Here is a 21915-nt window from a genome sequence, read left to right on the forward strand (position 1 = left end):
CATGGTCCTTATCTTTAAACTGGGGAGGAAAAAACTTTTCCCCACTACCGCCATTTCTAGAGCCATATCTTCACCCTCAACCCCTGTCATGTTGAAGCCAAGACTCAGCACAGACAGGAACCTGCAGGGGTAGGTGCTCTGAGGGGGAAGACAGGAAGAGAAGAGCCTGCAGAGACAGGGAAGCTAAAACTCATGAGCGTAAGATGCTAAAGTCATTAGCTCAGTTCATTCAAACTGAACTGCATGTGATGAGGTAAGTCATCCCAACTGGCGGCATGCATCTTCTTTATGAAGTGAATGAGTTTTCCAGCACAAATCATTGCCCACAAGGACATGATGGATCAAGAAGTGAAGAACATCTTCCACATCACAGATCAAGGTCATCTGGAGACCCAGGCTGGTGGGAGTCTCACTATTGGGTTAAAATGTGATAGAAATAAAACCTTAGCAGTAAGTAAGACTCTCTGGTACCCAGGACAGCATACAAGTTTTAGCGAAGGATGGATCACGAGAGATGGTGGGGAAAAGGAGAGAAAGCACTTAGCGATGAGACAAACTCCTGCCACCTCCTAATACCAGTCGAATGCAAGTGTCTTCATGCCACACATAGGCATTCCCTGTTACCATGGAGAGAAGGTTTCCCTAGGTCTGGGAACAGACTAGTCTTGGCAGATCCCACTGTTTTCTCCTTTCTTTTTCTCTGGCTTGCTCTAGGATCAGTATAGGATTGATAAGTAAGCATGCTTTCATTCAATAGGCACTTTCTGATCAATTTTGAAATGTAAAGCATTTTGCTGCTGGGTGCTGATTGCAAATTTGTGGGTCCAGTACTTGTTCTCAGATAGCCCAAGTCTACAGGGAGGGAGAAATCAGCTTTGGCCAAGGTGGCACACACCATCTTCAGGAATAGTTAGTAAATTCATGAGTCAACTAATTAAGACAAGTCACAAGTCACATTTGCCCCCAGGATGAGGATGGAGGTGAGGTTTATGCTGCTTATTGTTGTATCAATGCACCCATTGTGGCAGGCGTGCCGGCCACACCCCATGATGGCCTGAATGAATGTCGGGGCATTCAGATGCAGAGGCAGGGATGGCCTCCTGTTGTTGATGGCTGCATAGCTCAAATCCAGAGTCTATGTGTATGTCTTTGCCTGACTCTTGCTGATTTAGATGTGGAATCCTCACCCAGAGCTCCTTAGTTAACTCCTGGGGTCTCCTCCAACCCATGGTGGAGACAGTGGCCCTGGAAAGTTCATCAGGATCCCAGGCAGCCCCCTCCCTATCTGTTTCATAATGGAAGAGGCTTTCTCAGAGGTGGTGGGGCACCAGGCATACTGTGTGGCAGGGCTATGCTCACACCTCCCTCCCAGTCTCTAGGTTTAGAACAGGGACCATGTTCTGTTCACCTTGGTTGCACACTGCCTTTACATCACAGGATGAATCTAATCAGAGCTGCTTTGGCTGTAAGTGCTGGAAACCCAGTTTGAAATAGCTTGAGTTAGAAAAGGTGGTTTACAGGAACTTCGGCCTTAGAGAAGTAGCAGTTTTTAGAAAGAGGTGTAAATGACAGTGAAAAGGAGTTCCTAGGCCCGGGGGTGCATACATCTGACCCTGAAGGTTGCTTGTCTAGGAGGCAGCAAACTTCGCTGAGGTTCCTTCAACATCTGGCCAGATGAAAGAGCTCAGGATCTAAATAAAAGTGCATTATCTCCAAAGGTGGCTGCAGTATGTTAGTGTGGAACCAGGCTGCTTATTTTTTTCTATTGAAGCTTCTGGTTTTTTATTCAGCAGCAAGACTCACCATGGACCCACTGCTGAGGCCAATTAGATCTACAGAACTTGTAAAGCCAGTCTCAATTTTATCAGTGTCCGACTGATTTCAATAGCATAATTTGATACAGCAACTGCAGAGAGAACGCTTTACAACAGACGGCAGGCAGCAGTGGGTGCCTTCCCAATTCTATTTTTACTTCAGAGTTAGTAGGGCTTTTCGCTTGTTATGATATATATTCATATCCATTCTTACATTATAATCTAAAAAGTATTTGGAATAGATACTACCCAATTCCCTTCTCCCTTCCTCCATAAAGGGAGCGTATTATTATTTACTGCTTTCTGGTTTATAGGTGGCAAAACTGAGACAGGTATTGTGATTTGGTAGATTTGCCTAGAGAATGAGTAGATCAGAAACGAAATGTTCCCAGTTAAATCCAGACACAGGAACATCTCATTTCCAAGTATTCTTACTTGCAACTTTCTTTGTATTTTCTAGTGCTTTTAGAATAAAAACCCAACTTTAAAGGGCTCTGTGTGATTTGGCCCCTTAGTACCTCATCTCTGTCCATTGTCTCCTGCTTTCTACACATTCAAGACACAGTTCTTTTGTTTCTTGAAGAGCCTCATTACCTCTCACCTCAGGGCATGTATACATGCTGTTCCTCTTTGCCTAGAAGGTTTCCATACAGCCCAGCTCCAAAGTATATAAACATCCCAATTCCTGCCCCTAGATCACTCCTACTCATTTTCCTTTCTCAGTCCAAGCATCACTCTCTTGGGAAAGACTTACCCTAGCCCTGCTCACACCCCGTTGCCCATCTTCAGAGCCATTAACACACTCTGAAATTATATTTTCTTGATGATGTGATTAATGACTATCTCCATGCCTAGATTATAAGCTTCAAAAGGACAGGAATCATGTCTACTTTACATATTGTTGCTATAGGAGCAAACAAGTATGCTTAATGCATTGAATGAATGAATGAATGAATGAACAAATGCAAAAGAGAAAAACGGAGACCGCCTTGCAATAGACAGCAGGCAGCGTTTCCAGTTCCAATTTTACGTTTGAGTAAGTCGGGCTTTTTACTTGGTATGGCATGCTAATATCCATTCTTCTTATAATCTAAAAACTCAGTGAAGAAGCTAAACATTACTTCAGTGCAAGCCTAATTTCCAGCTGGCAATTTATGATATACATAGTTTCCCAATTCAGTGTGAGGAGTGTAATTAGTAATAAGTACAGTCACATATCAAGAACCACCCTAACCACATTGCTCTAATCAATTTCTCTAAGGTGAATTATTTTCCCTGGGCCCTCAGGAAGACAACCCTAGGGAATTGTTATCTAATTCTTAAAGGGGGCTTTCCCACCTAGGAAGGAAGAGAGAGGAACATTACCAAGACATCGTGAACCCATACTTCCTGGTGTCCCAGGGTGAAATTTCCCTCTGTGGAGCCAGGTTCAGGGCCATCAGCTGCATCAGGTACACAGTGGTGCCGGCTGCCTGCGTCCATCTGCCAGGATAACTCTGTCCTCCCCCCATTCACACAAAAGAACTTCGGTCTCCCAAGGAAGAGATTCTCAGGAATTTATGACTCAATCAACCCACCCAAAAGGAGCATAAATGGGATTAGTTTTAATATTGTTAAGTTGCAAAAATACAAGCATATGTGCATGCCAAAGCGAAAATGTACGCAAGCAAAGGGGGAAGACATATGGGTACCCATATGGTGAAAAGCGCATTGCTAGACCTTCATACACTTCTCATTTACAACAAGAAGCAAAGTTAGTGAACATAAATTTGCTTTGCAAAAATGTGAGAGGAACAGCTTGTTTGCCCATAACTGTTCCACTGAGCAAGATATGTATAACCTTGATTTCTCATCTCAGACACCTCTTTCTCACACTCTGGGGATTAATTAGGCTCCAAACACGACTTCAGATTAGAAACAAGGATGCAGGCTGCCTTGGAAAGGGACAAAGAAATAGTAGCATGACTGGAAGATATAGCGGGTCAACTAATAGGCGATTCCTACCAGTGGCTGGAACTCGTACTTGGGAAGGCTTAGAAGACAAATGGGGTGGGTAGGTCTCAGCAGGTTTATTTTAATTGAAACAGAGAAACAACAGGGACCTATAGCAGACAACACAATGAGTGTAGTTTCTTTTGGAGGCTGTGCATTTCTTAGTACGAGTGGTAGCTAGAAAGTGCCTAGACATTGGAAGGTTGGTGTGGAGTTAGGGAAGGAAAGGTAAGATCTGGGATGATGCTCAAAGTTAGTGAGCACCCTTGGGTGCCCCAGATAACAAGCAGAATATGATAAAATACTTTATTATACCTGTTCCAAAATTTTTATATTGTACCTATTCCAACCTCCTTGAACAGGATAAAGATCTCTAGACTTGAAAACAGGAACAAAGTTCCCTCTCATAGAACTGCCACTTTAGTTAGCTGTAAGTCAGGCACCATTACTTAAGCCTCCCAAGTCTATCTCCTTACCTGTGACATAGGCAAAATATTCCTTTTCTGACCTATTTTAGAGAGGAGTTGTCAACCCATTAGAAATGATGCATGTGAAAATGTTTTATGAAATATTTTATAAACAAACTAAGAAAGCATGTTATTTGTGAAAAACCAGAGGTTCATTTTATTTATCATCCCTGTCTTTTTAACTCTTTATTTTGAAATAATCATTGATTCACAAGAAGTTGCAAACACAGTAGAGAGAGGTCCCATGTGCCCATCAGCAGCTCCCCCAATTGTGGCATCTTATATAACAAAAGTAGGTTATCAAGCCAGGTTATTGATGCGGGCACTCTGCCTTGTGGAACCTACTTAATTTCACCAGTTTTTGCATGTCCTCATTTTTTATGTTTTTGTGTGTGATTCAATGATGTCTCATCATGCAAATGGGAGATTCATATATGCATGTAACAAGACAAGCTATGGAATTATTCCATGACTTTAAAAAGTTCCTTTCTCTCCTCTGCCCCAGATTCAGCAACCACTGATCTGCTGTGCATCTTTATAATTTTGCCATTTGAAGAACATTATAAAAGTAGAATCACACAATAAGCAACCTTTTGAGAGTGACTCATTCAGTATAATGACCTAAGGTCCACCCAAGTTTTTGATGGTATTTTGAATTAATTCCTTTTTATTGCTGGGTAGCATTTCATGGTGCAGATACACCTCTTTGTGTAACCATTCACCCATCACAGGACATTTGGGTTGTTTCCAGGTTTAACTAATACAAATAAAACTGCTTACATCATTCTGAATTTTTAGCTACACCAGAGAGACACTGAATCACTAATGAATGACCCGAGATCATTAAGAAATGAAGACAAAGACAGAGGTAGGAATAGACCTAATAATAAACATGGTAATAGAGAATAAAAACTTGTAATAATAAGTATTATCACTTTTCTCTGAGGGTTCCTGGGGCATTAAATGAGCTACAACATGTAAAGTGTTGTAATAGGGCTGGACACACAGTAAACACACATTATACCATCATAACCAGTTTCCAGGCTACTTGTAAGCTACAAGGATTCTGAGAAAGAATTCACATAAAATCATGACACAACAGCAATTTAGAAAGACCTGTTAGGTACTGTATATGTGTCCAGTACTGTTTCATGCCTTCCATTCGTTTTCTCTTTTGACCCTTTAAACAACCTGAAGAAGTTGGCATAAATAGGCCCATTTTGCATTCTAGAAGGTTGAGGATCAGGAAGAAGGGGCGAATTTTCTAAAATCACTCAGACTCTTAACTGTTCAGGCCAGACTTCTGTCTCAGGTCTTTAAGACTCTGAAGTCCGTGTTGTGTCTGTAAGATGACATGACCAGCCAAAGGGAACCGGCCCATACCCATGAGTGCAGGTTACTGATGCTTTTATTTGGGATGCTGAGGACTTGGAAATTTCTTTTAAGTCTTTCTCCTCAGGAATTTCTAGCATGAAACATCAGGGTGGTAGTGCAGTCTTAGAGCAGTACATTTTGTGACCTCAACCTCTAGCAGAGTGCACGGAAGATAGACCCTCTCAACTAGGTCAGAACCAGGGATCATGATTTTGTGAGAATTACATGTGATTCACACATCTCACAGCCTCACACATCTAGATGAAGTAAAACTTTGCTTGCCTTTCAACAGCTATCACCAGTGCCATTTATCACTTGCATGAAAGCTCATGTCTTTCCTCAGAGAAGATTCTCCCCACCACGAGACTCTTGGTCAGGACTAATCAACTTGGTTATATGGATTCTTGCTCATGACAAACTAAAAGAAACATAGCTGCTAAAAGGAAGATACCCTGACTTCAGGAAGAATTGACAATTAATAGTTCATTGGAGAAAAGGAAGGAAAAATAGAGGGACTATGAAAAGCAGACACAAGAATTTAAACAGTGTTTTAGGACCATATTCCCAGTTAGCCCAGTCCTCAAATGCTGATATACAAACAATTGCTGTGGATGATGTTGATGTGGCATTGTAAGGATGAGGCTTAATTTCCCCCACTACACTAAAGGAACCAGAAGATAACATGATACAGTTTTTAAATGCTTCCATTATAAATGACTCACATCAATGATAAAGGAGTCAGCCTTGGTTACCTGGAAAATTCACTTCTGTGAAATAAGTCATTCATTTGCTCCCTAAGGTATTATGACTGTGTATGAGTAGATTGTCAGAGCAGCTCACTCACAGGTGAATAGCTGTCATCTTAAAAATCTCCATGGAGAGGAAACACAAAAGAAGACTTTATTATTTTCCTCAAACATCTGGCATTCCCAAATATGTCATTGGAAATGGGGCCAGGTGTGTAAGGCATTATAGTAGATTATTATGACATTGTAAAAGGGAAAGACAAGCCTCTTTAAAACACAACAGCCTCTACTGTCTCCTCTGCCACACCTATCTTTGCAAGTTTGTTTGCATATTATATATGTTTTTTACATGCATAAGCCTTCCAATGAGTGCTGGCCCAGTGCCCCTCTCCTGTCCTTCAGGAAGGGAAAAGAAAATTATCCTTGGAACCCACCTGTTTCACAATGCATTCTAAGCACACTGGTCACCTGCCAATCTACTTTGCTTGCCTGCCCATTCTTTTTGCTCAACAATTCTTTGAGGCAGAGCTCTGTAATTCCATCATCATCCTCTGGGTAGTCAGTACAGATGTTTATATGTACAACAGCTGTTAAACAAGTACTATATTCTCTAGCAAATCTATATGCAAAAAATCCATATTTTTTCCTTAAAAAATTATCTGATATTGAAAATAAGTTAAGCATAACTTTTTTTTTCACTATTCTAAGTATTTATTTATTTATTATTAAGGTTTCATTGATATACAATCACATGAGCAACATTGTGGTTACTAGATTCCCCCCATTATCAAGTCCCCACCACATACCCCATTACAGTCACTGTCCATCAGCACTTTTTATATCTAAGGCTAAAGAGTAAATACATGGGCAAATGCTCAGTGTATCAGTTGCAAAACCCCTGAATGTATGTTTACATAGCATTTTTCTTTGAGGTGTTCACAATACCTAATAATCATGATCTTATAAAAATTTCCAGCTTTCCTTGGAAGTGAGCCAGATTATCCTGTGGACATCTTGGCATGATTGCCAACATTGCAAAGGAAAGTGGAGGTTAAGGGAAGTCTCCAGCTGTGTATCTAGTTGGGAGATCAAAGACACTGGGAAGTCTTTAGGTCCACATCTGGAATCTTGGTGTGTTTTTTTTTTTTTTTCAAAAACTTTTACCCTACTTTCATAAGTGCTTGTTTTTGGTCTGTTGGTTTGTTTTTAAGTGAAGATAAGACTAAAACACAAAGTTAGTTCAGAAAGTTCCCAGGAAAGTGGCAATAATGGAAATATTCACACCAGGGATATTGGCAAGTGCTCGGGGCTCCCTCCCTTTTCCTCTCCTCAGCCCCAGTCAGTTTTAAACATTCACCAGGGCACCAGGACCTCAAACCATTCCTCTCTCAGCTGTCTGTCACTTCAGGGACAGATTATGTTCCAGTGTTTTGAGCTGTACTTTCCCCCCTTTTTTATGTCTATTTACTTTTTATATTTCAGAGATTCTCCATAGTTTCTGATCTACAAAAGCTTACCTTACTATTCTTTAGTATGACAATTGAATCACTAATTATTGAATCACTAATCTTTACCTCTTTTCTGTAATTTCTAGGGATTGGCAGCATGTGTTTGATCTGTTATTTTCAACCATAAGCATTGTCACTATTCTTAACCTTTAATAAAAATGTTCAAAATATTTTTTTTCTAAATGAAAACTTCATTTCTGTTATGTAGATCTTCAAATATAAACGTTAGGTTTCAGACATTCCATTCGCATTTTAGGAACATACCTGTCCAGTGAGCTGAATTCTTCCATGTAATCCTATTGGAATTTCAAAGGAGATGTCACTGCAGCTTTGAGTTCTTATTCTTGCATGTTGAACTAACCAGTAAATTGTTCTAAAAATGCTGTTTGATGTCCAAGCTTTTCCAAAAGACTCCTCACCTCCAAGTGAGGAGTAGCCTTCTAAAAAAATATATTGGTACTCACCCTGCAGATGTGAATTTTAAACTTGCAAACCCTCCAGGTTCCAGTGCTTTTCAAATTTGGGAAACAATGCTTTGAGTTTAAATGGTTTAAATGTCATTGAGAGAGAGGAGAAAAGACAATAGGGGAAATGAAAGACAGCAAAGAGGAGGCCTCTGCTATGAAAAAACAAAAGAGAACTTGAAAGTAGAACACAGCCAGGGAGATTTAAAAAGAAGAAGGATAATCTAAATTTAGGATTTTCCTGGCTTTTTTTGAGGCTGAATTGCAACTATTATAATGTATAAAAGATTGGGAATGTGTATGAATCTCCCTTATTTTAAGAGGGAAATCTTTACCAGTGTACCATTATAAAGAATTGCTTCAAAACACTTACACAAAGTCAAAAATGCCTTTGAAAAGATTTCTAGGCTTAGAGAACTATGTATTTAGGATCAAATAAATGTGTTCTGAGATTTCAAGCATTTATAAAGACATCTGACTTTACAGAAACATAGAAATTGTTCTGATGGTTAGACATATTTTTGTATATAATATAAATTCAAAATTTTTCCTGACTTTAAGCAAAATTCCCACGGGGCTATGTCTCTGGGAACACAAGCTATTGTTGTGTTTACATTAAAGTTGAGCTTTGTGATATCCTTTATGTATACTTTAATATTTGTGTCAATATTACTTTATCATATTGACATTTGGGGCTTCAATATCTGAGGTCTTTATTTAAAGAATGTTTGGATTTATTAGCATTTTCTTTCCTTGTAACAAGGCAGGAGCTAAAACATACACTCTTGATTTGCATGAAGGAAATTAGATAGGAAAAGCTTAAATGATGCTCCTAGTAACAAATCCAGTCTCTTGTCTGGTACGTGCTGTTCACATAACTGTTGTTCCAAACTGGTGGGAATATTTCAGGTCATTATTTCCTCCATCTCTGTATGTAAATTTTTCAATTTTATTGATATTTAATTTTGGTACAATAAAATGGATCTCTTTTTAATATACAGTTGGTTAGTTTTGACTACTGTAAATACCAACATAACTCCACTCAAGATGTAAAATATTTCCATAACCCCCCCAAAACTTCCCTGTGCCCCTTTGCTGTTCAGTCTCCCGAAAGCTCAGCCCCAGTTAACCATTGACTTGATTCCTGTCACTGCAGATTAGTTTTGCCTATTCCAGGATTTCATATAAATGAAATCAAAGTATGTATTTTTTTGTGCCTCTCTTCATTCAGCATAATGTTTTTGTGATTCATCTGTTTTGTTATGTGTATCAATGGTTTGTTCCTTTTAATTGCTGAGATGTTATCTGTTGTTTAAATATACCAGAATTTATCAGTTTAGCGCTTGAGGGTTTTGGGTTATTTCTATTTGAGCCTATTATGCTATGAATATTTGTATACAATGTAATTTGTGCACATATATTATCATTTATCTTCAGTGAATACCTAGGGGTAGAATTGCTGGGTCATATGGTAAGTGCACATTTAGCTTTATAACAAATTGCCACAGTGTTTTCCATAGTGCTTACAGCATTTTACAGTCCCTGAGCTAATGTGTGTCAGTTGCTCCACATCCTCATCCACACTAGATATTGTCAGTTTTGTTCATTTTTGTCTTTCTGTAGTTGTATAGTGCATGTCATTATAGTTTAGTTTTCATGTCTATGATAAATAGGTTGAGCATATTTTCATGTGCTTTTTTTCCATTCACATATCTTATATGAAATGACTGCTCAGATTTTTGTTCATTTTGAGATTGGTCATTGGAGTTATGCTGTAAAAATTCTTCATATAGCCCAGATGTACATTCTTTGTCAGATATATGTATGGTGATTGTTTATTCCCAGCTTATAGCTTGTCTTTTCATTTGCTCTCAATGGTGCTTTTAATTTTGATGAAACCAGTTATGAGTTGAGCTGTATGCCCCCATAAAAGATTCCATGAAGTCCTAACCCCAGTGCTTTAGCATGTAACCTTATTTGGAAAAAGGGTTTTTACAGAGGTAATTAAAATAAGATGAGGTCACTATTATTGACCTAATCCAATATATTTGGTGTCCTTATGAAAAAGGAAAATTGACACAGCGAGGCACACAGGGATAATCATCTGATAATAAAGGTAGGGATGAGGGTGATTCATCTACAAGCCAAGAAATACTACAGAAAACCAGCATAGCACCAGCAGCCAGGGGAGAGGCATGGAACCAATTCTCCCTCACAGCTCTTGAAAGGGACAGCCCTGCTTACACTCTAAGAGGAACATCCAGCCTACAGAACTGTGAGAAAATACATTTCTGTTGTTTAAGTCATGCCATTTGTAGTGCTTTATTATGGCAGCCATAGAAAAATAATACAAAGCCAAATTCATCAATTTATTTTTCTTTTATGGTTAGGGCTTTTGGTGTCCTAGCAAAATCTTTGTCTATCTCAAGGTGACTAAGATTTATTCTTATGTTTTCCTCTAGAATTATATTTATTTTTACATCACACACAGGCACCCTCCATACATTTTTCCATTCACTGGGTTTCATGTTTGGGTTTTCTCACACCTGAGGGAGCACTTATTTCTTACATAATTTCTAAAATTAATCATAGTCTCTAGTAACAGTGTAAATATGTAAGGGGGCCCTGTGCCCATTTCTTCAAGTTCAACTTGAAGTAAGGTTCAGTTCCAAAGGAAGAAGGCCCACTCATTAAGGAAAAGATGGCCATAACTAGTCACCATAGCAATCACTGAGTGCCCAGCACAGGCAGTGCCCAGGTGCACATGGCCATTTCTATCAGCCTTCTTTCACTCAAGCTGGACAGTTTTTGCACAAGTCCAACAGATGGGTCTCTGTATAAATGTCCTGAAAATACTGAGCAAGGAGCTCCTTTTCTCCTGGATACACGGTAACACCCACATTTTCAGTGAACATTCTAGCATTCAAACACTCTCCTTCAAGAAAGGACAAACCATCAAGTGACCCATGCATCTCCACCTTGAGAAACTGATATCTTTGTTGGAAGTCATTTCATATAGCACCTCCATTCTCCATAGTTGGGAAAATAAAAGTCTTCCACGAGAAAATAACTTAGTCAATTTTCTCTATTGGTCCCTCTTGTGGAATGGCACACTCAGTGACTGAAGGCTGTGGCCTGTGTGTTTTAACATTACTACGTCCCAAATATAGCACTACTTTCCGATTCCTGAAGTTTCTGTTATGCATTAGCCTCAAGTCTTCAATAGATGAACTCTGAAAACTTCCTACAGGAAGAGGCCTTACCCTTGACTGACAGGTGTCTCCATGTCACAGTTGGCTCTGGTCTGCCAATAGCAAGACACAGCAGGGTCACACTGCTTCCTTCATTCACAGTGATGTCTGAGGAGATATTCATGATCTGGGGAGGAACTGTAAAGAGACAGAGGAGAAAAGCGGTGCGTGAGAACGATTCTCGGCACTCAAAAGGAGGTGTTAGCCTACACTATATTCGCATAGCAGGGTTTTATGATGAATATTATTCTCAGTAATAACTGTCAGATTGTTGACTTGCCAAGGATGTAACGATTAACACGTTTGCAATGCAGTCCTGGTAGAAGCCTCTCTGTCTTACTTCTTGGTGTGGCAGGAGGCAGGTATGTATGTGGAATTTGGGGGAAGCAGAGGAACTGGAGAAAGAGGCATTACTGCTTGTTGATTGAAAGGCAAAACCATAGGGAAAATACTGAGCTAAGGTTCCTGCTCATTCTTTTTAGTGGGCTCCTGCCTTTACGCAGATAAACCATGAGTAGCCCCAGCTCAGCCCCACTTTCCAATAGCCCACAAAGCCAGCCACATTGAGTTAGTTACCATTCCTGACCCTTTTGCATTCTTTGACTTTGCAAAAGTCGTTCCATCCTGGAATTCTTTTCCTTCACACTTCTTTACCTGACAATTCCTGCCCATTCCTTAAAATACATCCTTTAAAACTCAGTGCAATTTTCTCTGACTTGCCAGAGTTAACTGCTTTCTCCCTTAGACCCCACCAGCAATATATTGTCCCTGCCATTATTTTTACTGTAAGATCTTATTATAACATGTATTCTTAATGGCATCAAATTGCAGTGGTTAGGAGCTGGGCTCTGGAGCTCAACTTCTCACCTGCTGAACCACCTGGGACAAGGTAAACTGCCTTTGCCCCTTCCAGGTTTGATTTCTTCACCTGTAAAATACAGATGATACTAGTAGCTAAACTCATTGTTTTGTGAGGTTTAAGTAATGGCTCCACAGGGTGCCTGATACACAGAAAGCACTTCAATAAATGTTAGGTACTAAAATGGCAATGATGACAACAGCAGCAATAACATCTTTCACAATAAATTGCTGACCTCTTGTGGGCTGGGTCCCTGTCCTTTAACCTTTAGCATTGCAAAGGTCTGATCTTGCTGTCTACCTTGTCCTATCTTCAGGTCTGATTCTTAATGCATTCCAAAGATTGACACTGGAAAAATATTTAGATCCTTTCTCAACTCTTACTTCTCCTTGCCACTGTCCCGGTTGAGCTTCTCACCAATTTTCACATGGGAAATGCAATAGCCTCCTACATGGTCTCTTTCCAATTTTGGATCCCACCAACCTATCCAGTCCCTGTGGCCAGAACGAGTTTTCCAAGCAATGACCTAATCAAACCAACTCCCCTTCTTGCTCCTCTAGCTCACCAAGGCCCACCAAACTCATAACTCATGCTCTTTTGCTTGACTTAAGCTCTCTGTTCTCTAACCTCCAATCAATGACAAGCCTCATCTCTGCGCACTGTCCTCATTAACACAGCTCATTGCAGACACTGGACCCGGCTTTTCCTGGAACAAGGCAAAAGCATAAGTAATTTCCTAGTTTTGCTTTTCCTGTTCTTCTTTGCATTTCCTACCTGAAAAGATATAACTCATCCTTCAAAGAACCTCAAAGGTTACTTCCCTGCTGCAGTTTTCCCTAACATCTCCCCAAATCCTCAAACAGAATCACCATCTCTCTCTCTACATTTTGTCCAAAACTCCCTTGGGAAGGAGACAGAAGAGTGAGTTGCTTGAAAATAAGAATGGAATAGCACACATTTCTCCTTCCTCGGTGTCTAGCGCAAGACCTACAAGGGTTTTGCTTAGGTTCTCTTTGAAAGAAAGATCCAAAGAACAGATTGAACAAATCCCCAACTAAGAGGTCTGGGGCTGAGTATGGGGGGCTTTTAATGGAGGATTTCAGATACCTAAACCTTTCTTCTCAATTTTCTTTCAGATTCTCAAAATAAAACGAAGGATGACAGAGGAGGCTCCTAGCCTACTCTTACGCTGATTTATTCAAACTGCCAGTTTAATAATGGATTATTAACTACCAAACAGGTAGAGTGCTAGTAGATTCCAAACCAGCCAGAGTCAGTGTCAAAGGAGAATTATGGCTGAGGCTTGATTCAGACAACTTTGCAGCCTGGAGTTTTATGCTGCTGAGACCTTAGAGGTAAGTCTTTTCAAGGAGAAGCCGTAAGTAACATGTAGAACATATGAGTTCTTAAGGGAATCCACATTAACAAATAAATAACAATTACCTAGCTTATAAATCTGCCATATTTTGGATTGTTTCTGCAGTAGGATATGGCTTGAAATTTCATTGCACATATTTTACCCAAATACACACTGGGAGAAAATAGTGTACATTCTAACTATGCTGCATTCTCTTGAGGAAACTGTACTCCCTGTTTTTCAGTATTTTCTAGCTTGTTAAAAAATAGTTCTGGGCTTAGGAATGTCAATATTTTTTCACTTTTATAAAACAACTTCAGTACAACTTCTAAAGTATTCTCAGAATAATGTCTGCTTTAGCTGGCTGTGTTAGGCCACCTGAAGTTCTCTTTCTCTAGGCCCGAGATTCTCCCTGGCGGTAAGGTAGACACAGTTTGGAGGCCATAGTCAGGTTGGTGGGGGGGCGTTTAATAAGTGCAGCCATGATGCAGCCAGGGATAGAGCTCTAAACTTTGCCCCTCATTGAGAGCCATCACTTCCATAAACACTACGTTTCATCTAATAGCTTAGGGGTCCTAGATTAGGAGATTGTTGAAAAATTCTACGGATTTGTAGCATAGCCTCATTTCCCAAGGTGCTCAGTCAATGTCACCCCTTAGGAAGAAGCTCCCTGGAGTGGAATTGCAAACGTTAATGCAAACGTTTCCACCGAGCCCCAGGTGTGCATCCTCGGCAAGTTCATTTTCTCAAAGGAGGATAATGTGTGCAGTTTGAAGGGTGTTTGTAGCCAGTAAGAAAGGAAGCACAGAGAAAGAGTTAAGGGAATGGAAAATTCTTTCTGTTCTCAATTACAATATCCTTATAGTAATATACAATAATATGAATTACTTATTGATATTTAATTTGATTGCTTTCAAATTGCTTATAAGTACATTCTGTCATGGTTTCCTCACAAAATATGAGATAAAAAGAACACATTCTCTCCCTATTAAAACTTAAGAAACAGAGGCATGGGAGGGTTAAGTAAATTGCCCAAAATTGCATGGTTAGGAAGTGACAGAATTATTTCTATTATATTAATGCTGCTTGTCAGTGACCAAGCACAATATTTATATTTGGATGTTCTATTTCCTCTGCTGGGAATGTCCTCCCAGAGCATCTTCTCTTAAAGCATTTACCCCAGTGAACAAAACCGTCTCATTCCAGCCAGCCTCCCCAGCATACTCCATACTGCCGACAGTGGGCTCCAGCTAGCCCTCCTCATTTCTCCAGGGCCATGTGTTTGGCAATACGTTCAATACTTTTACTTTAATTTCATTACTTTCAATTTCTTATAAATACTTTAAATTTTAATACTTGTAAGTAACTTTTGTAACACAACATTCTCACAATACTTTTAATTAGTTTTAAATCTCAGTTGAATCTGGCCATACCACTATGACCCTCTCCTGTTGCCATAACTTTTGAAGAAAAGAGCACTTGGAAATGACTTTGAATGTTTCCAAATATTTTGATAGGAAACTGTTGTTTGATTTGCAGACATTTATCTGTGGCAAATGTCTCTGTCTATCTCTTTCTCTTTTTCTGTGTCTAAATCTAGATATAGATGCATTGCTAGTGTTTGAATTTGCAAGATAAAGAAAAAAAGTACAACAATTTTATCCAAAATGCTAAAATCACTCTAAGAAAATAATAGGACCCATAAAAATATAATTAAGGGATTACGAGTAACACAATGTGTTTTCAGTCCCATCTACAGACAGTGAGGAGCCCATGCCAAGCTGGTAGCCCATGCCGAGTTTGATTATCTTCTCATTGATGATGGTGGAATACAACAAGCCTTCGTATAGTTGTGCAGATCATTCAATGCACAGCTTTAAGGACCTCAAGCTGTGGTCATTTTAGATAGATGGATAGGTAGATAGATACAGATTTATAGATAAAGATATAAATATAGACATAAAGTATTGTCTGTCTCTCTCTGTATATGTATGTATATACATGCACATACATACCCATCTAAGGAGACAGCAGATTCTGTTTTATCAGATTACAGTCAAGTATCTTGAGGAAGAGGCAGATTTCCAGAGGTATCTTTGGGCTTTGGGTTACCATGGGAGATTTACACATTTTCTCTTTACCCTCAGCCTGGCCAGCTGTTCTTAAACACACCAATGTGTCTCGAACCTGACCCTTCCTGTACAATATCACTGCCACTGTGGGTCAGTTCAGAAGCTCATCTTCTCCTGCTTAGGATACTGCAAAAGTCTTTTCATTTCTCAAACTGCCACCATTTGTATAATTCAAAGCCCCATACATCTACTACAGTTAACTCTTAACTTGTTTCTGCTGAATACCCCCAGCACCTGCCCCTTGCTGAGACTGGAAAATCCAAATGTCTTTGCAAGATTCATGAAACCATTCATTCTGGCCATGGCCTAACTACCGGTTTCTTGTCCAACAAGCAGCCCTACATAGCTCTCTGGGGCTACCTTATTCTCTCATCTGTGTCTTTGAACACACTCTTTCTTCTGCTTGGAAAATACTCCACTTCGGGCCATATAAACCACTCATCCTTCAGCACTCAACTCAGATACGAGCTCATTTACGATGCCTTCACTTCTCTTCTTTTCTCAAGACTTTCTTTTTTACATCTTTATTATACCATTTATCTTTGCAACTGAGCTATTCTATGGAAGGAATCTACTGTATTCATCCTTCTTTTCCTCTTATCTAACAGAAAACCTGAAATGTAGCAACACCCCCAACCCTAAATGTAGTGTATGAATGCATAGGATTTTACACCAGGTAGCTTATAATCTGTTGAGTATTTTCCATCCTTGAGACTGACATTTGCCCTTTCATCTTCCTAAAATACTCTCTACCTAATTCTTCCATATTTTTATTTTCTTCTGGGCTTGGTTCTAATGTTACTTCCTCAGAGGAGCCTTTGATAATGAACCCAGTCCTCCCCAACCAATAAAATTGAGGTCCTTACATTACAATCATTCACCAACCTTTACATTTTTCTTGGTAATTCTTATGTTGTTCTTATATTGTTTTGTGTTTTTATATTCATTTGTATGATTATTTGTCTAAGGCCAGTCTGGCTTTAAACTATAGGCTTTATAAAAAAAAAAAAACTATGTCCCTGGTACTTAGAACTATGCTTGGCACATATTAGGTGCTTACTAAAAATTCATTCAATGAATAATATACTGTGCAATAAATATATTGAGTGTTTGGTGAGAGACCAACCTGAGTTAGAAAATACTTTGCTAAAGGTGAAATATATCTCTGTGCAAAGGTAACTGGCAATGAAATGTGTGATTCTGGACATATTAGCACCACCTTACCTAAAGTTGGTAACGCAGATGGGAAGGCCATACCATAGCTTAGGGTTCTCATAGCTTAGGGTTCTCGAGTCCTACGGACCTGTATAACCTTGGATAATTTGGCTTAACCCCTCTGAGTCCCTGGTTATCCATTTGTAAAATGAAGACCATGAAATGTATCTCTCTAGGTAGTTGTAAGAATTAAATGGAGATGTCTATAGCATACTAATACAGTGCCTGGAAATATGGAAATACTTAATGAATATTAGTTATTATTAATCACTTTGATATATTCACTTCTGATATTACTCATGTTATTTAGAATCAGAAAGATGGTTTAATATGTGTCCAGTTGCTTTTTTTCCGTATCTCAGTTTCTTCAATTTTAAGTCAGGGCTTATAGATGAAGCTCACCTTACGCTGGGAAATTTTCATTATATATGGTTCCAGAGTAAAAGTAAATAATTGTTAATTTCTTCCTGGTAAGCTGAACTATTGAACCTAAGAAAATGCAGAGGACAAATCACATACATTTGTATAAAGAAGTCACTTGGCGCTTCCTTATCTGTTTCCTCCTAGCTGGTGTCTGTTTCCATCTGTAGAACTTCAGCACGACGCCCTGCTATTTCCTGGGCAGTAATTCCACCCATCACAACCCTACCCTGCCCTCTCCAGGCATCCTGTATCTTTGAAGACTAGGTTTGAAATTTTTATTCAAGTGTGAGTGTTACCATTTTTTTTCTTAAGAATCTTGTAATTTGCAGCAATAGGGGCTAAAGTTTGAATACCATTTCTTTCCAACCAGTTTCTGTGTGATTTTTGGAAAAGTTAGATGAGCCCATTAAACTTCAACTTCCTCTACCTTAAAATAGACATGTAAATATATGCCACACAGGGATGTGGAGATTAGATTAGAGATAATGACTTTCAAAGGCTTAAATAGTTATTGGTGTTCTCATTTTATTGTAATTATTATTCCCATGGAATAACAAAATATTAAGAGACCATGTGAAAGCTAGTATAAGTCTGAAATGCTTTCTTCTATGCACAAGACTATAAAAATAGTATGGGAAATTTACATTCCCACCAACAGTGTAGGAGGGCTCCCATTTCTTCACATCCCTGCCAACACTTGTTATTTCTTGTCTTTTGGGTAGTGGCCATTCTAAGTTGTATGAGATGGTATCTCACTGTGGTTTTGATTTGCATTTCCCTAATGATTAGTGTTGTGGAGCATCTTTTCATGTGTCCGTTGGCCATCTGTATTTCTTCTTTGGAAAAATGTCTGTTCAGATCCTCTGCCCATTTTTAATCGGGTTATTTGTTTTTTGGGTGTTGAGGCATATGAATTCTTTATATATTTTGGATGTCAACCCCTTATTGGATGAATTGTTTATGAATATATTCTCCCATACTGTAGGTTGCCTTTTTCTTCTGCTGATGGTGTCCTTTGCTGTACAGAAACTTTTTAGTTTGATGTAGTCCCACTTGTTCATTTTTTTATTTTGTTTCCCTTGCCTGAGGACATATGTTCAAGAAAAAATTGTACATACTTATGTTCAAGAGATTTCTGCCTGTTTTCTTCTAAAAGTTTTATTGTTTTATGTCTTACATCTTGGTGTTTGATCCATTTCAAGTTTACTTTTGTGTATGGAGTTATATGATAATCTAGTTTCATTCTATTGTATGTAGCTGTCCAGTTTTCCCACCAGTTATTGAAGAGGCTGTCTTTTCCCCACTGTACATTCATGACTCTTTGTCATATATTAATTGACCAAATATGTGTGGATTTTTATCTGGGCTCTGGTGGGGGCAAGGATTTAATAATCTGGGTAACTGTTGGACCACTGTGTTGTATATTTGTAACCAATATAAGATTGTATATCAATGATACTTCAATAAAAAATAAATTAAGAAAAATAGTAAAGACTTCTAAAGAATTAATATTTAATCTTCTAGGGTTAACTTTTTTTTTTGCATTTTAACAAGAGAGCTTATTTCATAAAGTAGAAGCAAAACTATTTTTGGAATTATAGCATGCATGTGAGGCTAGGTCTTTCCATATGTTGTATTTGTAAATAGTGTGATATGGTGCCAAAGCACTGCATGAAATGTCAGGAAAAGTGGGTTCTAATCTTGGTTCCTCCATAGCTACATGATCTTTTCTAAATCACTTACCCATTTGAATTAAGGGTGTGCATGCATGTGTGTGGTGTTCACTTGTTTGTTTTAGTACGTTTTGAATGAAGAAGTTGGATTTTGACTTCTCAGGTGCCTTCTGGTCTCAAATTCTGTAAGATGGTGATCTTCCAGCAACATCACAAGCCCAAAGGGGCTGCTCCCATAAACAACGTGGTAACAGTACCAATAGCAATAACAAAATAGCCAGCATTTCCTTCTTTGTACCTGGCATCAAGAGCTCTGCATACATCATTTCCTTCACACACATCCCTAGAAAGTACTCCTTTTAAAAAATCAGCACAAGGATAGACATGCACGTTAATGGAATAGACTTGAGAGTCTAGAAATATGTCCACTTTTATGGTCAATCGATTTTCAACAAGGTGCCAAGACAATTTAAAGAGCAAAGAATAGTCTTTTCAGCAAATGGTGCTGGGCATCTGGATAACTACAGGCAGAAGAATGACATTGGACCCTTACTTCATGTGGTTTACAAAAGTTAACTCAAAATGCATCAAACACCTAAATATGAGAACTAAAAGAGTAAAACATAGGCCTGCATCTCTGTTACCTTGGGTCAGGCAATGGTTTCTTAGATATGACACCAAAACACAAGCAAGAAAAGGAAAAAAAATAGATAAATTGCACATTATCAAAATTTTTTTAAAAAGCTTTCAATTTTGTGAAATTTGAAACAAAGTTTGTTCTTCAAAGAGTACCATGAAAAAAGTGAAAATGAAAACCCACAGAATGGGAGAAAACTTTTTTAAATAATATATCTGATAGGAGACTAGTATCTAAAATATATAAAAACTCTTACAATTCAACAATACAAAGACAATTTTTTAAAAATAGATAAAGGATTTGAATGGACATTTTTCCAAAGAAGATGTACAAATGGTCAGTCTATACACAAAAATATGTTTAGCTGCACGATTCATCAGGAAAATGCAAATCAAAACCACAATGAGATCCCACTTTACTCCCAATAGAATGGCTACAATAAAAAATACAGATTATAACAAGAGATAGTGAGGATGAGGAGAAATTAGAATCCTCACACATTCTTGCTAGAATTACAAATGGGTGGAACTGATTTAGAAAACAGCCTGGCAGTTCCTTGAAAGGTTAAAGATAGAATTACCATATGATTGAACCATTCAACTCCTAGGTACATAGCTGAAGGGGACAGAAACCTTTGTCCATACAACAATTTATACACAGATGTTCATAACAAGGTTATTCATGATAGATAAAAAGTGGAAATAACACAAAGTTCATCAACAGATGAATGGATAAACTGTATGGATGAACTACCCATACAGTGGAATATTATTCATATATTAAAGGGAATGGAGTGCTGATACTGCTCGTTTTCATTACTGCCCATTGAACCCGGGCCTTTGCAAGACGACTCCTGCTGCCCTACCCTGTCAGCCTGCTTGGCAGTGATATAAACCTGCCCCTGCTATGCTCATTCATAATCCATCATTTCCACACATGCTGTGCCCTCTGCCCGTGTGCCTTCATCCCCACCTATCTGTCTGGTGATGCCCTACTCATGCTTGAGAGCTGATAATTGAGGTAGAATCACCTCCCTGCATCAGCTCCTCCCACCCTAGAGATGAATGTGAGTGAGTCTGTGCTCCACGGCTCCCTCTGCATAATGATGGAATGCACTCATTCTGAAGCATTGACTGAGTGCCTATTACACCCTTGGGGGTAGAAGAGTGGACAGACAAGGTCCCTTCCGTGTAACTTAGGAAGCTTAGTGTCTACCGGAGAATGCTAACCCTTGTAAGTAATCCCAGGAATCAATGGATGGCTGCCGCTGTGGGTGCTATGAAGTGATGAAGGCACCGTGATAGCCCAGAATAGGGGGTCTTCCCCAGCCAGTTAGTCTGTGTGAGGGGTTTGTTCTGGGCAGAGCTAGGAAGAGGATCAGCTCCACAAAGGCTCTGCTGTGATAGTGAAGCATGATTCCTTGGCTGACTGTGGCTGAAGTGGTACACAGACAAGGGCCAGAACTTACACGCTGCTGGAGGGAATGCTAAGGTTTTTGCCTATTTTTCTAAGAGAAATGGGGAGGGTATGAAAAGTCTAAAGGTGGCGGCGGTGATGTATGCTGCAGGCAGGACAGGTTTACACGGCAAACAGGAAATTGTTGACTTCAGTGTGGACCACAGACTGGAGCAGAGCAACTGTGGGGGTGGAGGGACCAGTCGGAACAGTGTCCATCAGGGAGGAGGTGGCTGTGTGGACAAGTGTGGGAGCAGGAGAGATGGGCAGAGGGGTGCAGATGGGAGAGGCTTTCAGGAGGTAAAATGAGCGAAGCTTGGAGGTTGACAGGCTACGCGGCGAGCCTCAAAGCGCTCCTCACACTGTTCCGTTTCATTCCTCTCTCTTGCTCACTAGGCTGGACGATCTCCACGACCAAGGACTACTATCTGTCCATCTCGGTGTCCTGAGGACCTCTCACTGCCTGGCATCCCAGAGGTGCTCCAGCAGTGGGTGGTAGAAGAGATTTTCCAGAAAGTGAAAGCTCTCAGGATCCAGTGGAGGCGGCC

General features: G+C 39.4%; 1 protein-coding gene across 9 annotated transcripts in view; it reads right to left on the bottom strand.

Annotated features, from left to right (window-relative positions):
* Window positions 1-21915, bottom strand: part of OPCML (opioid binding protein/cell adhesion molecule like) — a 1020836-nt gene that overhangs the window by 80760 nt on the left and 918161 nt on the right. For all 9 annotated transcript variants that reach the window (XM_036930242.2, XM_036930248.2, XM_057490889.1 and 6 more), the window contains one exon: window positions 11629-11754. In XM_036930242.2, coding sequence (XP_036786137.1) covers window positions 11629-11754 — 126 coding nt within the window. The remainder of the gene's footprint in view (window positions 1-11628; window positions 11755-21915) is intronic.

The sequence above is a fragment of the Manis pentadactyla genome, chromosome 13 (assembly GCF_030020395.1).
Source record: "Manis pentadactyla isolate mManPen7 chromosome 13, mManPen7.hap1, whole genome shotgun sequence".
Lineage (NCBI taxonomy): Eukaryota > Metazoa > Chordata > Mammalia > Pholidota > Manidae > Manis > Manis pentadactyla.